General features: G+C 41.6%; 2 protein-coding genes across 2 annotated transcripts; both read left to right on the forward strand.

Annotated features, from left to right (window-relative positions):
* Positions 1-3,875: 3,875 nt before the first annotated feature.
* On the forward strand, positions 3,876-14,101 carry LOC6044312 (probable multidrug resistance-associated protein lethal(2)03659). The gene is given in 9 exon segments (XM_038261523.1): positions 3,876-4,496; positions 9,827-10,015; positions 10,070-10,452; positions 10,521-11,454; positions 11,516-11,720; positions 11,779-12,275; positions 12,335-12,675; positions 12,732-13,677; positions 13,736-14,101. Coding segments are annotated over 9 exon segments (3,927 nt in total). The 5' UTR covers positions 3,876-4,311; the 3' UTR covers positions 13,983-14,101.
* A 131-nt stretch (positions 14,102-14,232) lies between these two features.
* LOC6044311 (sex-determining region Y protein) lies at positions 14,233-15,542 on the forward strand. The gene is made up of 2 exons (XM_001861806.2): positions 14,233-14,390; positions 14,457-15,542. The coding sequence occupies exons 1-2, from the start codon at positions 14,385-14,387 to the stop codon at positions 15,396-15,398; spliced, it is 948 nt and encodes a 315-aa protein (XP_001861841.2). The 5' UTR covers positions 14,233-14,384; the 3' UTR covers positions 15,399-15,542.
* Positions 15,543-17,165: the final 1,623 nt, after the last annotated feature.

Consider the following 17,165-nt stretch of genomic DNA (forward strand, 5'->3'; position numbering starts at 1 on the left):
AACATAGCCGAACACATTTTCGTGTTTACCCACTCGCGATTGACATTTTCCTTTTCTCTCTCATTCTCGCTTCCACGAACATCCTACCGCAACAGCGTTTAACCACAAAAGCCGCCACAAAACCAATTTTGCAAACGCAGTTTGAAGGGGCGTCATGCGTGGTCGGCTCCTAATTGCCATCTCGCGTTCTCTCATTGCAGTTTTCGGAGAGATTGAGAGACTCAGCGGTGAGAGCGCATAGTCGAGGAAAAGGGAAGGAGTGATAGAGAGAGAATGGCATCGCTGGGAATCACGAGACACAAGGAGAGATCTCACAAGCTATAGTGACGGCCGCTATACTCTCGGATATTTTTGGTGCAGAGATAATCTATTGATAGCTTTTCTATCACTCTTTTGCAACACTGGTTGCTGAGATATCGATATTAGAAAATGGTGGGTTGTTTGAGTGAGACTTAAAAAAACATCAATTTTCCTGTGTTAAAACCTTTTGCATGGCAATATCTCATTTAGGGGAAATATACCCATTTTAATCACTCTAAGCCGTTCGACCAATTCTCATCACTTTTGCCGTTTTCCGCTATTAAATCAACATTTTCAGATGCATCAACAATGGAGAGTTGCTTGCTCACTTTTATTTGAGCTATTTATTACTTTGGAACTGTCAAAAACACTTTATGATAGCTGTAATTCATGATCAAAGTGCTGATAGGCCGATAATAGAAATAGGCTGAGAAAGGGTATAGTTCCCCTACTAAAGGTCGTATCAACAAAGTTCAAAAAAATAAAATATAGAAAATTTTCTCAGCTTTTCGAAAAGATTTTTTTTTCAAGTGGTCAAACATGGGAAGTAAATTTTAAAAAAATGAATTACTGCGACTATTTTCCAAAAAAAATACCGAAAATGGCTATAACTTGAAAACGGTGCTCTCTATCAAAATTTCACTTGAGTACTTTTTGATTGCAAATTTAATTTTACATCGAAAAATGAAGTTGAAATATTTTTGCAACCAATAGTTCCAATTTTTGAAGAAAAAAAAACAGTATTAATTCAATAATTCATAACTCGGTCAAAATTTGTTTACCCATTTTGGAAATTTCTGAAAAATTGGCATTTGGCATATCATAAAATAAAAAAAATTAAAATTGGGTTTTTTTGCAAATCTAGTTTTAGTGACAAAAAGTGAAATTAAAAAATCACCACAAATTTTTTTACTGTGTATCATTCAATTCAGTGTATTCTTTTTCCATACCTGCAACTTTCCCGAAGACACCAAATCTCGATCAAAAGATACAGATTTTTGATTTTTCACATATCATTTTTGTATGGACAGCTGCCAAATTTGTATGGAAAATAATATAAACAAACTAATGATGCAAAATGGCTTTTTTGGGCTTACCGAAGGCACCAACAAATTTCAAAAATCGAATGACCGAAATCTCAGAAAATTGCTCTGATGTAGAAAATTCAGCTTGAAATTTATTGATATACCAGTTTGTAAATTATTTTATGGCAAAAAGACCATAGAAAATAGAAATTTTACAAGCCTCAAAAATATTTAAAAATATAAAAGCCCCTTTAAAAAACATTTTTCAATCGCTTTCATAAAAGTTGCCACTGTAAAATTATATGTCAGCTGTTAACAATATTTTTGATGAGGTGCTTTTAAATTCGAAGTAAAGTTATTTTTAATTGCAAGTTTAATACTGCATTAAAAATAAATCCAACATTTTTTTTAAAGACCTTGGCTTGGGTAACTTTTCAAAAGGTCCTATACGCCAGTTGTAATCAAAGCCGTTTTTCGATCAGTTCTGAGTCTAATTACGAATTATCAAAATCAAAATACTTTCAAGTGCTTAGATTTGTTGTAAATTAACCAGAGATGCCGGGACCGTGGTGTAGGGGTAAGCGCGATTGCCTCTCACCCAGTCGGCCTGGGTTTGATCCCAGAAGGTCCCGGTGACAAATTTTGAGACGAGATTTGTCTGATCACGCTTTCCGTCGGACGGGAAGTAAATGTTGGCCCCGGACTGTGTGTGTGTGGTGTGTGGTCCAATCCAATACCCGCTAACCGGTAGCGAAATTATGGGAAAGTATAATTTGTATCAGACTGTTGCCGAATGCTGATACAGCTTATCTCAGTCCCGGGTATTAGGTGGTGATAGCCCTCGCGCTGCTTCCAACGACCCATTTCAGAATGACAGAGCTCCTTGCGGTCCAATTCCGAGGTCGCTGAGCATTGTTTGGCCCCGCCTAAACATAGAAGCAAGCATCTGAAGGAAACTCGATCTATATTTAGACTTCTAATCCCCTCAGGCAAATCAGGGATCAGCGCGTATTTGATAATATAAGAAGAAGAGATAACATGTTTCAACACTACGGATCAATTCACTGCTAGAGTGTAAATCTTCTGATGGCCGACTGCTTAGCGTCCCACACCACCACCACAACCAAAGGTGTGAGTTCGAATCCCACCTGATTCATTTTAGTTTTTATTCATATTCAAATTCCTGATAACTAATTTCAAAGGTACCGACCGGGATTTGATCCCTGAACCTTCTGCTTGGGAGACAGAAGCCGTAACCATTAAGCCACGGAGCCGGTTAAGTAAATGTTGGCCCCGGACTAACCTAAAAAGGTTAGGTCGTTAGCTCAGTCCATGTGTAGGAGTCGTCTCCCTGGGTCCTGTCCTGGTGGAGTCGCTGGTAGGCAGTTGGACTCACCATCCAAAGGTCGTCAGTTCGAATCCCGGGGTGGATGGAAGCTAAGGTGTAAAAAGAGGTTTGCAATTGCCTCAACAATCAAGCCTTCGGACACCTAGTTTCGAGTAGGAATCTCGCAATCGAGAACGCCAAGGCAATGCTGTAGAGCGAATAATTTGATTTGATTTGATTTTTTGATTTTAACCAGAGATATGTTCAATACATTAAATAAAGCCTATAGAGCCGCTGGTCAGCAGTTGGACTCACAATCCAAAGGTCAGTCAGTCGTCAGGAATATTCACATGTCCATTTTGTATGACAAGCCACTGTAACCGAAAAATATCATGAAAAAAAAACGATTGTAATAACAAAAGAATAACATTATTTTTATTGGAAAGTGGTCCGGACACCTTCAAAACAGTGTTTAAGCTTTAATACGACCTTTTTCAAAAGTCAGGCAAGATTTTTGAATCTCCAACTATTTTTCCTTAAAAGCCTGCCAAATAACCTTTCACTTTTGTCCAAGACAGGTAAAATCGGTTCAAATGGCGCGGAGTTATGATTTTTTGAAAAATGTGGTTTTGCGAAAATCCATTTTTTGGACCACCCTTACACGACGTAGTTCACCCACAGTCTGTGGTTCACCCTAACAGCCAACAAAAAATACGGGTCTAACTATTTCGGCTGAATGACCCCCATGAAAACTTTTAGCGCAATTGAGAACAAATTCAAGGTTTTGAGCCAAATTAGGTAGCTCGCCACTAAGCACGATCGTATGAAAAGGATTCGCTACTTACAAACTTACCCGTCGGCGTGCCTTTCTATCGAAGTAGATATGGGAAGGACTACCGCAAGCATTTTTGTTATAAATGGATCAAAATTTAACGAAAAACTTAAAAGTTTTTTTAACTTCAAACATAAAAAAAAGAAATTATTAGAAAAAAGAAAGTGGACGATGTTGTTTACGAAGCATTTATAATTATAAAATGAGATGAAAAAACGTCCAAGTCCTCTCATCTTAAAAGCTTTTGAAACGATTGTATGTGATGAGAGTTAGTTCAGGAAAAAACATCATTACACTCACCAACACTGCTCGACTGTTTATATACAGCTCAATACTAGCACAAGATAGTGCACAATGTTTGCAATGAAACTCACCGCAACTCGTGGTCTATCTCTCGTGAAATTAGTTTTCCTTCAGCCGCCAGCTGGTTCGCACATGAACCTGAATTCATTTGTGATGTGTTTGTGAGAGAGACTTTTTTGCACAGAAACAGCTGATTAGAAAGATTTTGTTTGTTTGTTTTGGTTCCAGCGATGAAGTACCTGTTAGAAATCATCTCCACCGCAGTGATAACAGAAGAGATAGGTGTTTATACTGAGACTGCTGAAGGAAATTAATGACTATCATCTAGCTTTGGGGACAGGTCCAGTTTCTGGGAGCTGCTTCACAATCTCGCTGATTCCTCGCTTATCTTGAAGAGGAAGAGCCAACAATACCACACAAACTATCAGTGACAGTTAATATTACCGATTTGTTTAGACAAACATCGGTCAGTAGTCGCAGAGCTTTGGTTGGGTCGTGTTCGAAGTGTCGTGCGTGCGTGCAAAATGGAAGCCCCCAAGGTCGAACTGTGCGAAAATCCACGCCAAAACGCGAGCCTGCTTTCGGTGCTGACGTTCTGGTGGACAAAGGACATGTTCCGGAAAGGGTCGACCAGAACGCTAGGCCTGTCGGATCTGTACACGCCGCTTGAGGCCGATCGGTCCGACACGCTGGGAGATGGCTTGGAAAAGTAAGTAGTCGGAAGTTTTAGTTGTAGGTCAAATGCTGGTAAAATTATAATGATGTAATAGTTGAAACGAACAATGGACAATGTGCTGGGATTGAATGTGAATATGTTAACAGCAAAAAATTAATGTTTGGTTTGTTTCGTCTAGCAAAAGCCAATAAAACATCATTGATGAGTAAGCTTATCTTTATTGTGAATGAACGGTTGGTGTGAGCTTTATATTGAAAGCATAAAAGGGTAAATATTTTTGTTATCAATTTGCATACGCTTGTGAAATTCGCATATCGGTTAATTGTTGACACTGATGAGCAAACTTGTATTATTTGAACGCAACGTTGTACCTCAATGGAAAACAAAAAACGATACATCTATTACAGATACAATGAACTATTTGTCAACTGTGCGATTTTAGATTTTAGATTGGCTTAATTGTTGTAATAAAGGTTTCCCAATGTCACCATACTTAGAATGGAAGGGAGGATCGAATCATTGTACTTTGAAGTTAGTTCTGTGTAATCGTCTGTATCACTCGTAAAATCATGTTTTTACGTATGGGACCATCCATAAACTACGTGGACACTTTTTTGAAATCTCTCTCTTTAATTAATGACGTGTAAAAATGTTACAGGATTAATGATGTAACATTATGAAATATTTTTTTCTGTGTACATTAGGGTGTTTCAACCAAACAAAAAAGTTCTCAGATTACGACAAACCGAGGTTCCTCTTGTAGAGGATACACCATCTGGTACCTTGGGGACAGAAGGGATAGGGGAGAGTGGGGAGACTTGATCCCCGGGGAGACTTGATCCCAAGCCTGTATCTCGTCAGCATGTGGGTAAAACAATTAGCTGTGTTCTAGAAAGTTGTGCGAAATTGACTAAAACTCATTGTAGAAAACAAAGAAAAAAATTAAAAAATGTTTAGATTGAGTTACACACATTTTTCTAAGAAGTGCTGCAAAAAACTTCCAAGAGATCTTTTTTCTTTGTTTTGATAAGTATAGAAAACACTCAAAAATTATTCAAAAAAATATTTTTTATACATGAATTGTTTGATAAACATATCAACTCCAAAACCCTTACGTATTTGACGTTAAATTTATCCTCATACTATTTTTACAATCAATTGTTTAAAAAAGTGCGTTTAGGGAGACTTGATCCCTGCATTTTTACAGTCACTCGAATCAGCCTCAAGATTAAATAATTGGGCTGAGGTTTTGTACATAGTTTCCTTTAGTATAGTTGTACATAACTGACTGCAGATTGAACCATTTTTCAAAAGTGTTGTAAACAAAAATTACCAGCTTTTGTAAACATGCTCAATTTTGGTCTAAAAAAGAAAATTTTATGTTTTGAAATATTTTGCATGCTAAACTTGTTATATTTTGAACACAAACGTACAGGTTTAATGTGAAATTGCTGTAACTTATAGAAAATTAAAAATTTGGATGAATAAGAAACATTTTGCTTAAGATTTCTTCAAAATGTTGAAAGGGGGATCAAATTACCCCCAACATTTTGAAAATGCCGGTTTAAAATATTTTTTTAAAATGCTTGGCATGATTCGAAGAGTTTATCTGATGAAATACCCTTATCAGCCAAACATAGTTGAATGTTTAATCTTTCAATTCATGCAAAAAGATCATAGTTTTGTGAGAAATTGACAGAGTTATGTGCGATACAAAAAAAAGGGATCAAGTCTCCCCACTCTCCCCTAACCCTAATTCCTTGTGGAATGTGTTCATTGGACCATCCCCTACACACCTGTCTTTATTCCGAGTGAATCCATGTTGTCCCCAGACCTGTAGGAACGGTTTAAGAAAAAGCACAAAAATCCCATAGTAATTTCCATGTAAACTTTGAACTGCTGGGGACAGGCCAATTCTCAACCAAATGGGCTGATATTTGGCATGGAACCTCGGTTTACCGTAATCTAAGAACTTTTTTGTTTGGTTGAAACACCCTAGTGTACATACCACATGTAATGTATGGCCATCACAACCCGTTAGATGTTTGTTTTAAAAAGTTTAATGACGTTAATTCATGTTTTGATATTATTATGTCTAAAAGTGTGTTTAAACCTAGAATTAGTTCATAGTTTTTTTTTTTTTAAAGAAAGCAGCATGTGTAAAACTGTAAACTGGAGCGTTTGTTACGGTATGTCCACGCATACTTCCTCCCCTGTAGATTCTGTGTCGAAGTCTTTGTAGAGATAAAAGGAAGGCACTAGGCGTTGCACAAGTAACAAGTGAAAAATCACTTATTTATATAAGTGTCTTAAAATTAGGTCAATTGTTCACATTTTGATCAAAAAACCATTGTTCAACATGGTTGTTGAACTCGAAAAGCATTTCAGTTTGCTAAGCGTGCTAACATAGTAGATTTGACCTTTGGCTTCGACTGAGATTTCTCGTAAACAAGTTGTTTACACAGCAAAAAGTAGTAATCCAGCTGTGTGGGCTTGGGTTTAAAATAAATATTGCATAACAATTATGTAATTTTACACCCTGAAATATGTAGCCCATCAGTGTGGGAAACCTACTTGACCGAAATGTCAAGCTCATATATGCGTTTATCCTTAAAGCTATCCATTGGTCTGATGGCCGAGTGGGCTAAGGCGCCTTACTGTTGGTGCTGGGTTTGAATCCCGTCGGTTGCAACTTTTTTTTGTGTTTGAAAAAATAGAACATGCAGAGTGATATTAATTGTGTTTATTTTGACGAAGGTTTATGTGCTTGCTTTTGCATGCGATTTTACCATCGGTTTTTTTGCTGTGTATGTGAAGTTCGTGTTCGTGTTCTAAAAACCGCGCAAGAACATGTTATCGAGCGCCCAGTAAAAAAGCAGCCCAGTTACCGAACAACTACTGTACTTGCCCTGGGGATTCTTCATCAAAAAGGAAAACTGAAAATGCAGCAGAAGCAACAGAGTAGTAGCAAGCGATGTTGATTAGCGCTTAAGCATAATAATGAAATTGACTGATTTTTTATTTTTTATCATAAAAATCTTTTGAGCGAACACCTGGAAATAAAAAGCCTATTTAACATTATTGTCTGCACGATATTTTTTTTTTGAAATTAAATAAATCTGTTTTGAATATTGTTATAATAACAACATTTCTTTTACATTTTTAGTGGTATGGCTAAATGCTCTTCATCTTTGTTGTAATTTTCGTTTTACTATTAACTGTTCACATTTATTTTATTTACTTCAAATTGTTGTACATTATTGCATTGAATAGAATACATTTGGGAGAAGAAAAAGTCACTATAACACCTAATCCTAACTTAAAACTAAAAAAACACAAAATCTCGATTGCGAGATTCCTACTCGAAACTAGGTGTCCGAAGGCTTGATTGTTGAGGCAATTGCAAACCTTTTTCACACCTCAGCTTCCATCCAACCTGGGATTCGAACTGACGACCTTTGGATTGTTAGTCCAACTGTCTACCAGTGACTCCACCGAGGCAGGACCCAGGGAGACGACTCCTACACCTGGATTGAGCTAACGGCCTAACCCTTTAGGTTATACCGGGGCCAACATTTACTTCCCCATCCGACGGAAGGCGTGGTCAGACAAATCTCGTCTCGAAAAATGCCACCGGGACCGTCTGGGATCGAACCCAAGCTGACTGGGTGAGGGGCAACCACGTTTACCCCTACACCACGGTTCCCGGTAAAAATACACAATTCATTGTAATATTCAAAATCATTAGAACGAGTTTCTTAAGTTGAACGTGATCGAAGTCTTCAAGGTGACGAGACACAACAAGGACATCAAGTATCGTGATCAAATGTACCTGGTTCATCTCGAGAAAGGATCGACAACGCCGTCTGAGCTGAAAGCAGTTCGGGCAATTTTCAACATCATCGTGTCTTGGAAACGTTATCGTCCAGTGCACCGTGACGTGACGAAATGTTCGTACTGCTTGCAGTTTAGACATGGTGGAAGGAACTGTTTCATCAAGAGTCGTTGTGCAACCTGCGGAGGTGAGCACAAAACACAAGCTTGCGAAACAATCAACGAGAACATCGAAGCGAAATGCTTCAATTGCGGCGGCGACCATTCGACCAAGAATCGAAGCTGCCCAAAACTTGCTGAGTTTGTAAAAATTCGGCAGCAAGAGACGACGAGGCACCAACCAAATCGTCGCAAAACACCACCAGCATACACGGACGTGGATTTTCCTGCTTTGGCGTCACCTGGAGCGGGATCTGTTTGAGTGGTTCCAAATCTGCAGCCATTGCCGTTGAATCAGCGGCCAAAAGTTGCAGAAAATACAACACCTCCAGGCTTCAGTCAGCAACTGAGGGAAAACCAACCAACATCAACGCGTGAAGGCAGTAGTGACCTGTTTTCACCACAAGAACTTCTGAACATTTTCATCGAGATGACAACAACTCTGCGTGGGTGCAAAACTCGCCAGGAACAAGTAAGAACTCTTGGAGCATTCATCTTAAAATACAGTTCGTAGTTTACTCGTTCTAGTGATTTTGAATATTTCAATGGATTTTTTTTTTAGTTTTAGGTTAGGATTATCTGTTAAAGTGATTTTTTTTTTCTTTTTTACCCAAATGTATTCAATTCAATGCAATATTGTAAAACAATTTGAAGCAAATAAATAAATGTGATCAGTTAATAATAAAACGAAAAATACAACAAAAATGAAGAGCATTAGGCCATACCACTTATCATGTAAAAGAAATGTAATTATTATAAGAATGTTCAATAAAGACATATTCAATTTCAAAAAAAAAAAATCAAAAAATTAGAACGAGTAAACTACGAACTGTATTTCAAGATAAATCCTCCAAGCGTTCTTACTTGTTACTGGCGAGTTTTGCACCCACGCAAAGTTGTTGTCATCTCGATGAAAATGTTTAGAAGTTCATTTGGTGAAAACAGGTCACTACTGCATTCATCCGTTCATCTGACTGAAGCCAGGAGGTGTTGTATTCTCTGCAACTTTTTGCCGCTGATTTAACGGCAATGGCTGTAGATTTGGAACCACTCGAACAGAAACCCGCTCCTGGTGACGCCAAAGCAGTAAAATCCACGTCCGTGAATGCTGGTGGTGTTTTGCGACGATTTGGCTGGTAATTTTTACAAACTCAGCTCGTTTTGGGCAGCTCCAAATCTTGGTCGAATGGTCGCCACCGCAATTGAAGCATTTGGCTTCGATGTTCTCGTTGATTGTGTTGCAAGCTTGAGTTTTGTGCTCACCTCCACACTTTGGTGGAACTAGCAATAGTGGCCAATAACTATAACGTAAACTTAGTTTTGTGCGGAATACCTGAAAACTAACATTTTCTTTTTTATCTCCCACCAAGACACTGGAAGCAACAACTTCAAAAGGACCCAAAACGTCCCTCCAAGAGCGCCAAACCCTCGCTGGTGAAGGCCATCTTCCGCACTTTTTGGCGCGAACTGATGCTCCTGTCCACTGTGACCCTGTTTGGTGAAATCATCCTTCGGATCGCCCAACCCATCCTGCTGGGACGACTGTTGCTTTATTTCAGGTGACTTCACCTCTGTTTATCCAATAATTTAATTTTAAAGTTTCGATTTTCCAGGCGCCAAACCGACATGACCCACGAGGAGGCCCTCTACTACGCGATCGGCATGATCGCGGCCAAGGCGGCCAGCGTGATCCTGGACAATCAGTACTCGGTGATTGCGTTCCTGACGGGCGTCCGCTCGCGGATCGCCGTGTGCAGCTTGATGTACCGCAAAGCGTTACGTCTTTCGCGGAACGCCCTCAGCGACACTTCGCCCGGCAAGGTCGTCAACCTGATGTCGAACGACGTGAACCGGTTCGACATTCTGTCGTACCTGCTGTGCTACATGTGGTCCGCCCCGATCGTGACGATCATCGTGCTGGTGCTGCTTTGGCACGAGGTCGGCTGGGCGGGACCCATTGGGATGGGGGTGATCTTTGTCGTGACGCCGATTCAGTGTGAGTATAGAGGATAGCAGCGTGCTCGGGTGGCACCGTCGGCTGAATGTTTACGCTTTCTTTTGCAGCCGTTTTTGGCAAGTTAACATCGCGGTACCGACTCGAAACGGCGCTCTGTACGGACAAGCGGATCCGCTCGATGGACGAGATCATCTCCGGGATCTACGTGATCAAGCTGTACGCGTGGGAGAAACCGTTTGCCCAGCTGATATCGCTGGCGAGGAAGCTAGAGCTGAAGACGGTACTCAAGAGTAACGTAATCCGTGGTCTGTACATGACCTTTCAGCTGTTTACGACGCGGGCCGCTCTGCTTGGTACGATTGTCACGCTGATTCTGATGGACGAGGAAGTAACGGCGGCCAAGGTGTTTGTGGTGGCCAGCTATCTGAACATCGTGTCGCACGTGATGGCCGGGATGTTTATTCGGGGTGTGGCGGAAATTGCCGAGGGATTGGTCGCGACCCGGCGGCTGCAGGACTTTCTTGAGCTGGAGGAGATCGAAGGGGGGCACCAAGCGGAGGGAAAGATCGTTCCCGATCTTTTGCAAAGTGAAAAACCTCACGATGATATGGTTGAGGTGCCAGCGGATGTAGCCATTTCGTTGAGGGACGTTACGGCACGTTGGGAGTCTGACAAAGACAGTCCGGTGACTCTGAACGAGCTGAACATAGAGTTCCGTAGAGGTCAGCTAATCGGGATCGTAGGGGCTATTGGATCCGGAAAGTCTTCAATACTGCAAGCGATCCTCAAGGAACTCCCTATAGAAATGGGTCAAATCCTAAGCAGAGGATCGATCTCTTACGTAAGTCAAGAACCCTGGCTGTTTTCAGGAAGTATCCAGCAAAACGTCCTCTTTGGAATACCAATGGATAAGAAGCGCTATCGGGACGTACTTCGTGTGTGCGCGCTCGATGCGGATCTGAAGCAGTTTCCGGACGGAGATCGGACGATCTTGGGTGATCGAGGTATCTCGCTGTCGGGCGGACAGAAGGCGCGAGTTTGGTGAGTACACGACACCGATTGAAATATTGGAACTACCTTTAAGGCGGTCTTCTCCAAACAGCTTAGCACGAGCAGTCTACAAAGCTTCCGACGTGTACTTGCTGGACGACCCGTTGAGTGCCGTGGACGCCCACGTTGCTCGACACCTGTTCGATTTGTGTCTGGGTGCACGAGGTTATCTCGGGAAGCAAGGATCGACGAGGATCCTGGTAACGCACCAGGTTCACTTCCTGGTGGAATCCGACTGGATCGTGGTTATGAATGAGGTATTCCACGGTTTGATCATCTTTTTGATTGGGTTTAGTTTAAAATGATTGTTTGCAGGGTAAAGTCCAAGCACAGGGAACACCTCACGATCTGATCCACAAGGGCATCGATCTACTCCAAATCAGTGAAGAAGAGTACCACGAGAGTCACGGACCGGACATTCAACGGCAAAACTCCGTTTCGTCGGTAGCATCGTCCAAATCGGGCGTCAGTCAACCCGAAGAAGATCACACCAAAGCGGTCGAGCAGGCGTTCGAGAAGTCCTCCGAGGATACGGTGAAGGGGTCGATGTTTATGCACTACGTTTCCGGAGCCGGAGGTATTGCTGTTTTTACGATGTTGATCGGAATGTTTGTTGGAACGCAGCTGATCGTCAGCTTCGCCGACTATTGGGTTTCGTTCTGGGTGTCCCAGGAGGAGTTGAGGACGTTTCTTAGCAAACAGAACGATACCAATGCCCAGAAGGAGGAGTTTGGAGGTCCTCTTAGTACGGATGTCTGTTTGTACGTGCAGACGGCGGCTGTGGCCGGAGTTTTCATCATAGGGTTGACGAGGTAAAGGTCACATTTTTTACAATGACTATAGAAACGATCGACTAACAGGTTTCTTTCAGGGCAACCACCTTCTACCGGTACTGTGCGCGAGCATCCCAATCCATTCACGATTGGTGCTTTCGGAGCTTCATATCGGCGACCTTGCGTTTTTTCGACACAAATCCGGCAGGCCGGATGTTGAACCGCTTCTCCAAGGATATGGGCGCGATGGACGAGCTGTTGCCAAAGTCAATTATGGACTCCACCCAGACCATTCTGACGATCATCGGCGCCATGGTGGTGGTGATGGTCGTGCAGCCGTACTTTATAGTGCCGATTTTAGTTCTGTTGGCGATCCTGCTTTACGCGAGGAGTATTTATATGAAAACGTCGCAGAACACCAGAAGACTTGAGGGGATCAGTAAGTGTTGGTACATTACATAACCTCAACAAATTCTAATCAAACTTTCTTTCCAGCACGATCACCAATCTTTTCGCACATTGCAACGACCCTGCACTGACTGTCCACCATACGATCCTTCCAGGTGCAATCCCTGCTGATCTCCGAGTTTGAACAGCACCAGAACGTCAACACCGGCGCCAACTTTATGTTCCACAGCGGAAGGTTCGCCTTCGGTATGGTTCTGGACTTGATCTTTTTCGTCTTTCTGGCCATAGTCGTGTTCACCTTCCTGCTCATGCAGACGGATGCCCTGGGCGATAAGGTAGGCCTGGTGGTGACCCAGATTACCGCACTTGCCGGCAGTATCCAGTTTGGGATTCGACAGAGTGCGGAAATGTTCAACCATCTGATCGCGGTTGAACGACTGCTGGAGTACCGAGGTCTGCCTTCAGAGAAGCAACCCGCTCAGGATTCAACCACCCTAGCCAAGGTCAAACAGTGGCCATCGAGTGGCGGAATTCATTTCAAAGGTGTCAACTTCAAGTACTTCGAGGAGGCGCCCTTGGTACTTCGCAATCTCTGCTTCGAGATCAAACCCAAAGAGAAAATCGGGATCGTGGGTCGAACAGGCGCCGGCAAATCGTCCATCATAGGATCCCTCTTTCGAACGGCACTGATCGAGGGAAGCATCACAATCGACGAAGTGGACACTGCCGAACTGACGCTGGAAACGCTGCGATCAAGCATTTCGATCATCCCCCAAGATCCGGTGCTGTTCAGTGGAACGCTGCGCAAGAATTTGGACCCCTTCGACCGGTACTCGGACGAGGTGCTGTGGCGATCGTTGGAGTTGGTCGAACTGAAGGACATTGCCGGTCCGCTGGGTCTGCAGTCGCACGTCGCCGCTGGAGGGTCCAACTTTAGCGTTGGTCAACGACAACTGCTCTGCTTGGCGAGAGCAATTCTGAGAGAAAACAAGATCCTTGTGCTGGATGAAGCTACTGCCAACGTGGATCCGGAGTAAGTTATTTACAATTTCCACACACCAACCAAAGTTAATCCACGATCCTCTTCGTAGAACCGATCGCCTTATCCAGCAAACCATCAGGGAACAGTTTGTGGACTGCACGGTTCTAACAATAGCTCACCGGCTCAACACCATCATGGACTACGATCGGGTGCTGGTGATGAGCGAGGGGACGGCGGTCGAATTTGGAACGCCCAGGGAACTCCTGGAAATACCAAACGGTGTGTTCAGGGATATCGTCCTGGCGACCGGACCCGTTGAGGCGGAGAATCTTATGAATATGGCTAGGAAGGTTTAGCCAAGTTAATGGTGTTTTATACGTGTAGATTTAAGTTTAAAATTGTTGTACTTAGATAACTGTGATTTCTTGCCACTGAGTGCCGAAATGAAAGTTTTAATAGTAAATATAACAAATAGGCTACAAAATTTTTAATAACAATTCAATCTTTAGATAACATAAAATACCTATAGACATTCGTTACAACAGTCTCACGCACCATCACACCAAGATCGTAAAGCCGCGATAGATGGCAAAAGAAAGGCTCAGTAATGTATGCCGCGCTTGTGCGCTCGTCCGAGACGGCACCCACCATGATGACAACGGTGAGTGTGTATAAAACGCCCAGCCGCCCCAGCAGAGGACATCATTCAATTGTGATCACCTGCCTTGAACACACACATCAAGCACGGAAAGGTTAACATGAAGGTAAAGGGTGTTTGGATTTATTTTGTGATTAGATAATTGAACAGGTCGTTTTGTGATCTATTTCAGGCGTTTTTGGCAATTCTCGTGACCGTGGCCATGGTTTCATGTGCCGCAGCATCCAGCCGTAGGAACATCCGAAGCATCAGCGAGCATGGATCGCAGCAGCCAGGATACAACAATCACGTGCAGGAGCAGCAGCATGGGCAACATCAGCCAGAGCAGCAGTACTATGTGATGTACCAGCATGAAGATAACCAACATTACGATCATCATGAAGAGCAGTCCTCCAAGGGGAAGTGGTCTCAACCGGACGAAGCCCTGAACGCGGCCCAAGAATACCAGCACTACATCCAGCAACAGCATCAGTGGGAATCGCATAAGCTGCATCCCGAAGCTGGAAACGAAGCTCACCACCACCATGAGGAACCTCAGTACGTCCACCAGGAGCAACAACACCAACATCAGCATCACCACCAACAACAGCAACAGCCGCAGCCAATTCAGTACAGCAAGATCAAGTACCATTACGCTCAGCTGCAGCAGCAACCTCAACATATCCAGCATCAAGAGCAGCAGCACCACGAGCAGCCCCAATACGTCTGGGAACAGCCTGAGCAGCAGCAGCATCACCACATCGAGAAGCACGTTGTGACCCAGAAGGTGCCCTACCCGGTTGAAGTTTCGAAGCACGTCGCAGTTCCCGTGAACGTTCCCTACCCAGTCCCAGTGGAAAAGCAGATTCCCCACGTGATCGAAAAGCAGGTTCCCGTGTACGTAGAGAAGCACGTTCCATACCACGTCGAACGGCAAGTGCCCTACCCGGTCAAGGTCCCGGTTGAGGGTCCAGTCCATAAGGACATCAACGTAGTTCGCGTCCCGAAGCCAATCGCAGTTCATGTCGAGAAGCCTTATCCAGTGTACGTGGATCATCCGGTGTACGTGGAAAAGCCCGTCCCGGTGCAGGTGTTCATTATGAAGCAGAAGAAGAAGTCCTTCTTTGGCTTTTAGATTGATAAGTTTAGGCTAAGCTTGATAGCTTTCATTGTTGTTAGATGTGTAGCTTGTTAATATACCTTAGGATGTAGATAAATTATTTATATTGTCATAAATAATAAATGCGCCTTTACTTAATTTCCTACTGAAAATAAGTTTATTAAATGATTTATCACAAAAATCCAATCTCTGTTATTAATTATTTGCCAATGGTTAGTACTTAGTACATCGATTGAACAGCAAGCGAAGTTGTAAAACACTTGCGTGCATGGAGGGAGTTTTCCAGATATTCGCAATTTTTTTTTCGCATTTTTCTAATTTGTATTTATTGATTTGGATGAAGCTTTGTCCCAACATTTCGTTTGTCAAATGAAGCAATTTTGTTTTATTATTTTTCTTCTATATAAGTCTTTATACAATTTGTGGGCTGATCATACAAAATGAGTATAAAAATAAATGAAAATCTGTTTCTTGAGATGCGATTTGCTGATGGGTTGGTGTCTTTGGCAAAGTTGTAGATTAAAATTAGGACTATTCAAAAAAAAAAACCACGCTAAAAAATATTAATGTTAAAAAACTTAAAATATTGAGAAATTTTCTTATCCTTTTAATAAAAATAATTTAGCATAGTTTTAAGAACGATTTGAATTATTTTTTTTTGATTAGGACCATTAAAAAAAACTCCAGAAATGTTATCTGAATATAATTTCATAAACCCATAACTATCGATAAGGTTATAATATGTTCAATCTTTTGGACGCGTTAGAAATGTCTTTTGATTACACATTGATATTTCAATTACGAAAATTTTGGTACCCTAACATGTAGTATACATTAGGTCGCTGAAATTTTCAAGTTATCGATGTTTTAGTGAAAAAAGTCGATTTTTGCCGTTTTCATCATATTTCACCATTTTTTTGATGTTATGTAAAATTTTCCTAGGAATCAGGTAAACATATTTTCAGACAGGCTCTTTGGTTCCGAGACCTTCAAAACAGCATTTTTAGTTTTCATACGACCTTTTCAAATGTTAAGCTAGATTTTTGAAACTTCTTACTATTTTTCTTAAACTAATCACCTTTCTTTTGCGTCTAAGACAGCTAAAATCGGATTAAATGGCGCGGAGATATAATTTTTTTTAAATGTGTTTTTTACGAAAAATGACGAAAATTGCAATTTTTCGGATCACCCTAACACGGCGTACCCTAATGGCCAAACAAAAAAAAATACGGGTCTAATTATTATGGCCAAGGAACCCCAGAAAAATTTTGAGCCCGATCGGAAAACTTTTTTTTCGAATCATGCTGTTTTCGTGGGGAATTGCTGTACCTATATGTATATACTCATTTTGTATGATCAGCCCACAAAACTGTATAAAGACTTGTATAGAAGAATACTAATAAAACAAAATTGCTTCCTTGACAAACGAAATGTCGGGACAAAGCTTCATACAAATGAATAAATACAAATTAAAAAATGCGAAAATCTAGAGATCCATGCACGCAAATGTTTTACAACTTTGCTTGCTGTTCAATCGATGTACTAATACAGCTAAGTACTAACTAGGCTTAGTGATTTTTCACGCTCGAAAATTACAAATTTCACGTGGACCTCAATTTCAAAACACAAAATTTCACGCAAATTTCGCGGAAATTATGTTTAAATTACAGAAACTGTTTTTTATGTTTCATTATATATTATTTAAACTAACTAAAAAAAATTACAATAATTTTGAACCTGACACAAAAAAAAACATCTTCTAATTTTCCAAAAAGATTCCAC

The sequence above is a fragment of the Culex quinquefasciatus genome, chromosome 3 (genome assembly GCF_015732765.1).
Source record: "Culex quinquefasciatus strain JHB chromosome 3, VPISU_Cqui_1.0_pri_paternal, whole genome shotgun sequence".
NCBI lineage: Eukaryota > Metazoa > Arthropoda > Insecta > Diptera > Culicidae > Culex > Culex quinquefasciatus.